Below are 12,307 nucleotides of genomic sequence, written 5' to 3' on the forward strand. Positions count from 1 at the left end.
TCACTACCTCTTGCCAAGTTCCACAGCCAAAACCTGATTGAAAACTAAAAGGCAGAATCATATCTTTTCCCTCTTGTTTACTCTTGAGGTTTATATCATTTTACTACTCTATATAAATATAAACAGTTGCTGCATTGTTGTCTCTCATAGCAGCGTACATTTTTTTTTTTAACTCTCTAACTTGAGTTTCTGAACGAGAAAATATGAATAAGAAAGGGAAGTTTTTGATCACTTTTATTTATTTTTTTATCATTTAAAAACGCAAGTTTGGTTTTATTGAATGTCACAGTAGAAAGGAAATGAATTCACATGAGTTGTGAAACAATATATTTTTTCCAGCAAAAATGTGAAAACATCAAAGAAACATATTTGAAAAGCTAAGAAAATTACTTACAAACACATAGATTTATTATTTCATAAATAGGCGCAACAGGCTCCATTTAATTAAAAAATAAAGTAAAATAAAAAAAATTAAACCAAAATAAAATAAAAAGATTAAATACAGACACAGTATGGAGAAACAATATAACACATAGCCAAGTATCAAGGTTACAATTTAGCTGTTTCCAATCTGTTTCTGCATCTAGTAAAATAACATATAAGCATTTGGCAGGTTTTATACATAGTGGGACATAATGACATTTACTAACAGTTACACAAGAAGTGATACAAAAAGCCATTTTAATGCGGTACAAAATAAACATGTTGGATTTCTGTATAGCCCAGAGCACAATTAGCCAATTTCTCGGTGGAGAGTTTTTACTCCAAAATAGTTTTGAAAATATAGACATATTAGGCATTTACAAAATAAGCAAAAATATGAATGTTTGCCAATTATAACCATTTGTCCCAAATTTACCACCTAGAATGTACCGGATTTCAATTGTAATTTAGCTACACAACATCCACATTTTATACTCTAGGAGAATGGACACTCATGCTATTTACATCCTTGCTATGAGTGCTACATCAAGCCATTTCGAAAGTCTTTAGTAGATTTATATAAACAACCTTTATGAAAACCAATGCAAACTCCAGGATGCTTTAATCTGAGATGACTACAGTTGCTAAGGCAGCTTTACTAGTGCAGCACTTCACAGCAAAACCAATATAAAATATGAATGGTCCAATTTTTTTTTTAGTAATCTTCTTTCGGTAAAGAAGGGGAAACATGTTACTTAGAGAAGTTTGAAAAGAAGAAGCAAGACTATTTTCCCAGAGTGGATAGCCCACAAATGTAAATGTCCTAAGTGCTTAGCAACTTGTATTTTCTAATGAACTGCAGAATTGCCATGGTCGCGAAATGCAATCCTTGACAAGGGTTGTCCCTGCATTCCTCTTCTGAAAGAAATTTCTTGACGTCAGTCATACTTTCAGGTTAGGTACAGTGCTTTGTCCCTCTGCATGTTCCTGGGAAAAAGGAAAACAATTCTAATAAATAAGGTTTGTTCACAAGTACTATTACTAGTTTACTGTATATTTTGTTTCTATGTATTTAAAAAATGCTCACAGAAAAAAATTTTTTTCAAATTATTCCCAATTTGGTTAGCATAAATAATAGTGTGCATAAAAAATTGTTAAGCTCTTCATTCATATTATTATTACTTTAGTATTTATATTATATATTTTATCCTCGGTTTGCTCATTCTATGAGACCATGTGACTGATGAACACTCTCCAAATTCAGCTTTGTGAGCCAGAAGCCACATTCTTTATCCATTGTTATGAGACTGACATGGAGGATCTCATAGGAAAGGATACAGAAAGGGACTTTTGATGCTGTGTCGTTTGGATGCCAACAATGGAAGTATAGGACCACATGCATGATCCAGCAATCATTTGTGTGGCCTTGTCCACATGATGATTTAGTTATGTAATAGATTCCTTAAATGAGCACCAAAATACTTGATCTGCCTGAGTTATACAACCCCCCAGCCTCTATTAGGGCCTATACACCTTTCAGCCTGAATAAAATGGTAGAATGTGTGAAGAAACTGAAGTAAGAGGATACAACCAAACAAACGCACACATACTCCAAGTAAATATTGCCCTTGGTTAGAATTGAACCTGGGAACCCCATGCTTTAAGAAAAAGGACCTGGATGAAACCCTAAATACAGAAACTTTCACTTGGTCACATTTGAACCAGAATTGAGGCTCCTCAATATTCCCTGCTCTTGCCCACACCCGTAATGAATATTTAAAAGCATTTACACTTACACTGCATGAGAGCCTGGAGAGCAGAGTGCAGGCACCATCAGGCTCTCAAGAGTGAATACTTTTGAATATTCATTATGGGGGCGGGTCAGAGTGGGGAATATTGAGGAGGCAGGGGAGCATGACAAGCAGGCTCCCTGCCTTCATTGTGCAGATCTGCATAATAGAACTAGAAGACTAAAGACCTATAACTATAACTCTTGCAATACTTCATAATTTAAGTAAGTGACCCCTTATTTTAATGCTGTTCACCCGCACTATAACCCATTGGGTGATTGGGTTTAGTGAGGGTGAACAGCCTGTCAGTTTTACTTTAAAGGGAAGATGTCACCAGAAAATGAACTATTGTTTAATCAAGTTTTTTTTATTATTTTTTTTTATTAACATGTTAAGCATATTTCTTTTAAGATTTTTTGGTATTTCTGTTTCCAATTTTCTATTTTACTATCTGGTGGGGTATTGCAACCTGGCTCCATTCACTTCCATGGAATGGAGCTGTAGAACCACATCCAACCTGGAGACAGACAGGGAGCGGTCTTTGAAAGAAATTATCTCTGGTTTTTGATTCCTGGATAACCCCTTTAAAGGGGTATTCCGCCCCTAGACATCTTATCCTCTATCCAAGGGATAGGGGATAAGATGTCTGATCGCGGGGGTCCCACTGCTGGGAAACCCTGCGATCTCTCCTGCAGCACCTCCTGTCATCTGGTGCACGGAGCGAGCTTCACTCCATGCCTGATGACTGCAATTCCGGGCCGGAGAATCGTGATGTCACAGCCCCGCCCATAGACTTGCATTAAGGGGGCAGGGCGTGATGTCACAAGGCGGCGGAGCCGTGACTTCACGATCCTCCGCCCCCTCATCACCAGTCATCAGGCATGGAGTGAAGCTCGCTCCGTGCACCAGATGACAGGGGGTGCTGCAGTAGAGATCACAGGGGTTCCAAGTTGGGACTTTCTGTTCTGCATAGATCACATTGCAGCAGTCTCCTCCTTATTATCACAGACAGGAGTACAGTGAAAGGTGGCACCAGTATATAGACCAGACAATAGATGATGTTCACAGCTCGGCCCTCCCCACAGGTCACAGTGCATGCCCAGAAACCTCTCCCATTGATGTCAATGGGTCTGCTCGAGACCATTGTTACCTTTGTCCATGGGGCTTGCTGTAAAGCATATTTCTACATGCTGTTAAAAACAGCTCAGGAAAGATAATAAAAAATACAATAAAAAATAGAAAATGATGGGGAAAAAAAACAAAGTACAACTAAGCCAGTGTTTTCCAAACAGTGTGCCTGCAGCTGTTGCAAAACTACAACTGCCAGCATGCCCGGACAGCCTTCGGCTGTCCTGAACTAAGGACACTGAACTAAGCAGTACATTCACTTTAGGTACTTACATACAAAATCTTTACATTTTATTCAACCCTATTGTCATAGCCAGTATGAAGAAATATGAGGTCTATTTGTCAATGTTGGCTTCAGAAAGACCCTAATACTGTAATTCTATACACAAATGCAAACGAAACGTAATCATCCCTGGGATGCAATGAGTATAGTAAAATCTATTTAATAGCCATAGTAGAACACTAGAGTGTGCTGATAGCCTACTCACCCATTACTGCAGTAGTCACTGTTCCATTCTATGGCCTGTCCTGGAGGATTCCTACAACCTGAACGGACATACTCCATTGCTTGAGTAACAACCTGGGCTGCTGTTGATGTTGGGCTGATAAGATTCTGATATTCTGACTGAAGAGAAAATCCCTGGAAAATAAATAACGCATATAATAAGCACAGTGTAAAAAATACCGTAAACCGTAAATACACAGCACGCGGCGCAAAACTCAGAAAGATGAAAAGTAAAGCATTGAGCAATCACTATATATTGGTATTACATTTGCACATGATTATGTTTACGCTATAATGCAAGTAAAGGTCATGTAGATTTCTAAACTGGGTAGCCTAGAAGCAAAACAAAAGGGGCTATAAAGACAAAAAGGAGAACAATCGGCACAACAAATATAGATATATCCTCCGAATCTGCATTTTATTTCCCTTCTTCATTAGACTCAAGGATACATTGCTTGTTAATTTTCGAAATATGCAACAGAATCTTTTTGAAAGACATTGGCAGCAGGTGGCTGAGTGTTTTATTAGACTACACCTATTCATGCATTGTTCTCCAAACCCTTTTTCTTCATTCAATCACAAAGGGACCATCTGCTTCCTTTATACTTACACTTCTTTTTCAACTAACAAAAAAAAAAAGAAAGAAAAAAGAAAAAAAAAAAGAAAGATACTAGTGATTTGAATTAACGAGTAACAAATAATAATAAAACGCCACATCGAGGAAGATGAAAAAATAAAAAGAAGAAATAAAGAAACAGCCCGCCTGGCATTATAAAAGAAATCATTTCACATCAGTATTCATGGGGTCGAAATTATTTACTTTAATTATAGAATTATGACGGCAAGCACTGTATGGTAAAATGTCATTTTATGTGGTAGTTTCATAAGGAGTACACAATGCATCAATAAAATAGATCTGCCTATCTGTCTGTCTGTCTATCCAATATTTATCTATGGCTGAATCTATGGCTCCATCAGTGGAGCATTGTCAGTTCATCCACCAAAATTATTCTTAAAATAGATGCTGACATGTTCATTGACTTTAGGCTAGGGCTACATAACCGCTGTGGCTTTGACATAGGTCACGCAGAGAAAAGATCACTGTGTCGCACTGCAGGGATCCTGCTGCATTGCAGTTAATTTAAAGTGGTACTCTGCCCCTAGACATCTTATCCCCTATCCAAAGGATAGGGGATAAGATGTCTGATTGCGGTGGTCCCTCTATCTTGGCTGCGGCATCCCAGACATCCGGTGCATGGAGCGAACTTCGCTCTGTACCGGATGACTGACAATGCGGGCGGAGGCTTGTGATGTCACGGTCACGCCCCACTCGTGACATCACAGCCATGCCCCCTCAATGCAAGTCTATGAGAGGGGTTGTCATGCCCCCTCCCATTGACTTGCATTGAGGAGGTGTGGCCATGATGTCACGAGCCTCTGGCCTGATGTCTAGGGGCAGAGTACCCCTTTAAGGTCATGGGTTCATTTTTTTCCACCAACATGTGGATTTCTTGCAACTGTCAGATCGCTGCCATGGCTACTTGTGGCATGCAATTTGGCCCCATTCACTTATATTACCTGCAATGTAGTGCTATTATATCAATGGAACAGTTTTTTTATGCTTATAAAGTGCAGCATAGACCATTATTGGAGAGTAATGTAGAGGTTCTTGTGTACGCCTTGCGCTTACCTGTTGTAGCTGATGTTGCATGCATGAGTTTTCAGCCATACTGATTGCAATTTCATCACTGCAATGATTTCCTAAAGCTGATTATACTTCTCATGAGTTCTTTGGCTTTGCATAGAAAGGGGTGGAGTCTCATCACTACACTCGCTCATCTAATCAGGCTGCTAGTGCTACAGGTCACCCAGGTGAACTTTTTAGACTCATAAATTGGAGCTCGCAGGAGCAGGTTTACAGGTGATTATATAATCTTGAAGTTCACAGGAAGTTAGCTAACCCAGAATTGACCACTTTCTCTGACACAATAACCACTGTGAGTTTCTGTGCACCAGGCCGGTTGACACATGACCCAGTTACGACAATGACATGCATGGATGTGCTAGAATAAAACCGACAGTGCTGTAAGACTAGTCATGGTGTGTGTGTGCATAATATTAAAAGAAAAAACAACAACAATCTAGAGTGCATTGGGATCCCACAGCACTAACTGTGTATAGAAAGCAAACAAAAAGCTGGGATGCCTAGCAATTCAGCATCACCCCATATGGGAATGCCAGATGCAAAAAACTATTTTGCATTCAGATCCCCAGAAGCTGATTTGGGGAACAGGGTTGAACTATGGATGATACCAGCCCAGCCAGACATGGTTGTTTGCATGAAAAGTTTTTGATCCACTGCACATGTGGGACATTAAACATAAGTTTATATATGTCTGGCAATTCAGAATTACCCCCCCTCCCATAGACATGAATGGAGGGGGAGTGGCGTGAAGTCACGAGGGGGCGTGACCGTCACGTCCTGTCTCGGAAGCAGGGCCGGGACAGAATGCCGGACCTGAACTGAGATTGTAGAGTACCCAGCAGTGGAACCCCTGCAATCATACATCTTATCCCCTAACCTTTTGATAGGGGATAAGATGTATAAACCCAGAAAACCCCTTTAATACATAGGATAAAAATAAATGCATACATGACCATAAACATACAGTTGCATACATCTGTCCGTGCATACAATGGGGATGTTTAAAAAAAAAAAAAATTCCAAATACAGTGGACCCTCAAGTTACAATATTAATTGGTTCCAGGACAACCATTGTATGTTGAAACCATTGTATGTTGAGACCAGAACTCTATGGAAACCTGGTAATTGGTTCTAAAGGCACCAAAATGTCATCTAAAAATAGGAAAAAGTGAGGATTAAAGAAAAATAAGTAGATAACTAATATAGATAAAGCAAATTCTTACATATAAAAGTAGGAAATATCTGCTGGGAGCTGTAATCGCTGTCTATGTCAGTATTTCCCATGCAGGGAGCCTCCAGCTGTTGCAAAACTACAACTCCCAGCATGCCCGGACAGCCAAAGGCTGTCCGGGCATGCTGGGAGTTGTAGTTTTGCAACAGCTGGGGGCGCCCTGCTTGGGAAACACTGGTCTATGTAGAGGACAGGATCTTCTTCAGGGTCCTGTACAGTACACGCAATCTCCAAAAAAAGTAATGGAGTCGCCCTTACCTGGTGTCCAAAGGAGCAGCTAACCCTGGCACAGGTAAAGTGTACAGAACATGTAATACCTCCCTGTACTGTAGGGGGCGCTATCAGACACCAGTCAGTGCATACACTTCAGTAATACAGGGGTATTACCAGTGAATGCCTATTCTGATTGGTCGGTTCTTCCGGCCATTAAAAGAAAAAACATTGTATTGTATGTTGAGTCTGGTTTCAACTTACGAAGGTCCAGAAAAGACCATTGTATGTTGAAACTATTGTATGTTGAGGTCATTGTAAGTTGAGGGATCACTGTATAGTGTTTTATCCTTAGGTTATGTTCACATGGTGAATGCCGTTAAATGCAGTGTAGAAATTCCAAGGCTTTCTACAGTGTATTGTGACAGCTCCTAGAGAAAGCACATAATGAAACACTTTGGAGAGTGTTGTGGAGGGATTTCCCTAAAAGGGTTAGTTACATAGTGTACTAACGCTGACAAATCCTTGTCACACCTGCTATGCACTTTCACACAGGGCTGCTATGTATTCATATTTTACCTTGTTACAATATTATGGAGAAGATTACGATTTACCTCCGGGTATCTCAGGGATATTATGGTTTGCAGATAGTATTTACATGCATTTTAGTCAATATTTATATATCCGCAGCCATCTATAGTATTTATGCTATTCAACAATCGACCCTTATAGTTTTTTTTGCCTAATCTTGTCCTTATTGTGTGTTTGTGTTTTTTACCTGGTCATTTGATTATGTATTTATCAATGAAGCACAAATTTATTTTAATACTTTGTGTTTATTTTGTTTTCCATTGGATTATGTGGGTTAGTATTGCATGGTAGTGTTATAGGGTAAGTACCATATAAATGATAATAGTATAGTGCATATATTTTTGGGAGGACATTTGGCCTACATGTCTTTGTAAACTGTATATTTTGGAAAAACAATTTACAACATTTTTGGATAAAGACAAGCCCTATTTTAATAAATATAATCTGTGTCCTGTATTTGGAGTAAGTGACAGTAAGCTACTGGGTTAAGTGAACACTACATATAGGCATTGACATGACAAAACATCATCACACATACAGTATATCTGTGTTTATTTTACAAGCTGATGGACACAACATTCATGCTGCCAATACAGCATTTACCGTATTTATCGGGGTATACCACGCACCGGCCTATAACACGCAAATTTTTTTTTACCCAAATATCCATGGTAAAATGAGGGTGCGTGTGTGCACGTGTATACCCCGATATACCCCCAGGAAAGGCAGGGGGAGAGAGGCAGTCGCTGCCCGCTTCTCTCCCCCTGCCTTTCCTGGGGTCTAGAGCACTGCTGTTGGCCCTTTTCACCCCCTGGTTATCGGCGCCGCTGCCCGTTCTGTCCCCCTGACTATCGGTGCCGGCGCCGATAGCCAGGGGGAGAGAAGCGGCGCCGACAGCCAGGGGGAGAGAAGGGGCAGCGGCACCCATTGCTGGCGCCGCTGCCCCGTTGCCTCCCCCATCCCCGGTGGCATAATTACCTGAGTCGGGTCCGCGCTGCTGCAGGCCTCCGTCGTGCGTTCCCAGCGTCGTTGCTATGCACGGCGCGGCGCACTGACGTCATGCGCCGCGCCGTTCAGCGCATATCAATGAGGCCGGGGACGCACGACGGAGGCCTGCAGCAGCGCGGACCCGACTCAGGTAATTATGCCACCGGGGATGGGGGGAGGCAACGGGGCAGCGGCGCCGGCAATTGGTGCCGCTGCCCCTTCTCTCCCCCTGGCTGTCGGGGGTGAAAAGGGCCGACAGCAGCGCTCTAGACCCCAGGAAAGGCAGGGGGAGAGAAGCGGGCAGCGACGGCCTCTCTCCCCCTGCCTTTCCTGGGGGTGTATCGGCGTATAACACGCACACAGACTTTAGGCTAAAAATTTTAGCCTAAAAAGTGCGTGTTATACGCCGATAAATACGGTACTTATTAAACTGCCCTAATAAACAGAATCTGCATTGTGATTGGTTGCAAGATCTTCTTTTACATTTTCAACTGTGCTATGTTCTTTATCCTAACAGGAGATGCTATCAATGTTGGGCAATCGAGCGAGTATCCAGAGATAACTCTAAGAGCTGCTCCCCCAAAGTGATCTTTGAACATGGGATTAGATAATGCATAGCACCATTTCCTGGATACAGGTTGTTCTTTTCAGTATTATATACACAGGATAACTTTCAACGTTAGAATGAGAAAACATGTGTATTACTTGGATAAGATTTCATATAACACACATGGTTCATGGGTAACTGGTTTTTAATAAATGGTTTATAAATAAACTTATCTTCTTGAAGAACTCTAAACTACATCAACAAATGGCTCATGAGTGACTAGTCTCCTTGCACATACTGTTGGCAAGTAAAGTGAATGTAGAGCTCAAAAGGAAAATAATCTACAAGTAGCCAATGCTTTTAAAGGAAATCTGTCATCAGAATCACCCACACTAAACCTGTTACACAGGCTTGTAGTGTGGGTGATCCTGATTAAAACGCTTCTTACCTGGTTAAAAATGGTTCAGCGGTTCTTAAGATATCTATATTTTTAGTTTTCTGTTATTCCCTGGCTTGGGACTCAGTGGGAGGTGTTATCATCTGGGACTCGGCTACACGTCATTCTAGCTGGGCGGAGCTGCCGCCCGGCTCATGAATATTCATGAACTTATCCTCCTGGTCTAATTCTTCTTTCTCGGTCTGTTTGTGAATAAATACACCCTCCGTCCCTCCCTTCCTCCCACCACCGGCTTTTCACTTATGCAGCCCGTCTTCTTACTTGTATAGGGCCGCAGCTTGAGTGAAGCTGGGGGGAGAACGCCGCTTCCGGGTGTACGGAACGCGGCGCATGCGCGGCCCTCCACACCAGACCGAGAAAGAAGAATTAGACCAGGAGGATAAGTTCATGAATATTCATGAGCCGGGCGGCAGCTCCGCCCAGCTAGAATGACGTGTAGCCAAGTCCCAGATGATAACACCTCCCACTGAGCCCCAAGCCAGGGAATAACAGAAAACTAAAAATATAGATATTTTAAGAAGCGCTGAACCATTTTTAACCAGGTAAGGAGCGTTTTAATCAGGATCACCCGCACTACAAGCCTGTGTAACAGGTTTAGTGCGGGTGATTCTGATGACAGATTTCCTTTAATAACCAGACCAGAGAATAACTTCTAGACCAGAGAACACTGGCCAACATCACCAATACTGACATGATAATGTTTTAGTAAATGATTATTCCAGTCACATAAAATGCAAGATTAGTAAGCAGTACTCAAATAGCATCTTTCACAGAATATATTAATTTCTTTCTATATGTTCCTAACTACAGTACTTTACAAAAGAATTCTTCCTGGAACCATTCATCTTACATAGTTAGAAGCAACACTGCTCTATAAAATATTCTTAACCTACATTTTATAGGTAATGATTGTTCACTTTAAAATGTCACCTGCTTAAAGGGGTTATCCAGCGGGAGAGGGGGTGGGATCAAAAGAATGCTCATTCTTCATAAAAAAAAAAAAATAAACCTCTACTTAAAGGGGTACTCCCACCCTAGACATCTTATCCCCTATCCAAAGGATAGGGGATAAGATGTCTGATCGCGGGGGTTCCGCCGCTGGGGACCCCCGCATTATTGAATGTGGCACCCACCTGTGTTCTCACCGGAACCGCTGGAGGGTCTGAGTCACGCCCCTCCTATAGACTTGCATTGAGGGGACGGGCGTGACGTCACACAGGGGCGGAGTCCTGACGTCACGGACTTCCGTTCCCGGAGTCGCGACTCAGACCCTCCAGCGGTTCCGGTGAGAACACAGGTGGGTGCCGCATGCAATAATGCGAGGGTCTCCAGCGGTGGGACCCCCACGATCAGACATCTTATCCCCAATCCTTTGGATAGGGGATAAGATGTCTAGGGTGGGAGTACCCCTTTAACTCCAGTGCTCCCGCAGTGCCTCAGATGTACCAGTGTGATGTATTGAGCCCCAGCAGCAGGAAGAAAACAAAGGCCAGGGATTAATACTGGCTGAGGCAGGACATCACTGCATCCAGCGATTAGCTGAGCGGCAGTCTGACGTGACTATTGGCAACCAGCAAGAGGACTGCATCGGAGGACAGGCAGCAGTACTGGAGGCATCAGGGCAGTGTCAGGGAGGTAAGCAAAGGTTTGTTTTAATGCTGTCATCCTGTGAATTTTTTTTTAAAGTCTTACATCACAAAAGCCCTTTAAGGATTAATTCAACAAGATTTGTGCATAGCAAATGTAACACATTTAACAATCCACACTTTTTAATAAATTTGTTGCAAAAAAAACGGTGACAAGGAGACAAAAATGCTGTCACAAAAACCTTTCCTGATGAATACTTCCAATTATGATATTCATTTTGTTTTATCATTATGTGCCATAGATGTTTGGCGCACCTGCCAATATTGTTGCACTGGAACAGGTGTATAAGCTTAATGAAAAATCATATTTTAGATTGATTTGAGTAAAAAAAGACAATTTTTTTCTTGCTTTTTTTCAAATAAACCTTCAACAGAGAAAACAGATATAATCAGATGATGAACAAGTGTTTGCTGAACCTTTTACAAGGCCTTACTGTCAGTTATGAGCATTTCTTGGAACACTCATTCACCCTATAATCTGCCCATATAAAAAAAAAAAAAAGCCTTAAAGGGGTACTCTGCCCCTAGACATCTTATCCCCTATCCAAAGGATAGGGGATAAGATGTCAGATTTTCAGGGTCCCACTGCTGGGGATCCCCGGGATCCCCGCTGCGGCACTGCGCTATCATTGCTGCATAGAGCGAGTTTGCTCTGTGCGTAATGACGGGCAATACAGGGGACGGAGCATCGCAATGTCATGGCTCCGCCCCAAGTGACATCACAGCCCGCCCTCTTAATGCAAGTCTATGGCAGGGGACGTGACGACCGCCACGCCCCCTCTCATAGACTTGTATATCACAAGGGGTGGAGCCGTGACGTAACGATGCTCTGGCCCCTGTATTGCCCGTCATTATGCGCAGAGCGAACTCGCTCTGTGCAGTAATGATAGCGGGGTGCCACAGCGGCGATCCTGGGGGTCCCCAGCAGCGGGACCCCAGCGATCTGACATCTTATCCCCTATCCTTTGGATAGGGGATAAGATGTCTAGGGGAAAGTTATGGATTTTAAAAGGAGAGGAAGAAAAAGCTAAAATGCAGAATTGACAATTGCCCTTGTCATTAAGGCCAAAACAAGGCTGCATCGTTT

At 42.1% G+C, this 12,307-nt stretch overlaps 1 protein-coding gene across 3 annotated transcripts in view; it reads right to left on the bottom strand.

Moving 5' to 3' along the window:
* Window positions 1-228: 228 nt before the first annotated feature.
* TOX (thymocyte selection associated high mobility group box) overlaps window positions 229-12,307 on the bottom strand; it is a 313,124-nt gene continuing 301,045 nt past the window's right edge. For all 3 annotated transcript variants that reach the window (XM_056522012.1, XM_056522010.1, XM_056522011.1), the window contains 2 exons: window positions 3,830-3,981; window positions 229-1,410 (listed from right to left, as the gene is read on the bottom strand). In XM_056522012.1, coding sequence (XP_056377987.1) covers window positions 1,374-1,410; window positions 3,830-3,981 — 189 coding nt within the window. In that variant the 3' untranslated portion in view covers window positions 229-1,373. The remainder of the gene's footprint in view (window positions 1,411-3,829; window positions 3,982-12,307) is intronic.

The sequence above is a fragment of the Hyla sarda genome, chromosome 5 (genome assembly GCF_029499605.1).
Source record: "Hyla sarda isolate aHylSar1 chromosome 5, aHylSar1.hap1, whole genome shotgun sequence".
Taxonomy (NCBI): Eukaryota; Metazoa; Chordata; class Amphibia; order Anura; family Hylidae; genus Hyla; species Hyla sarda.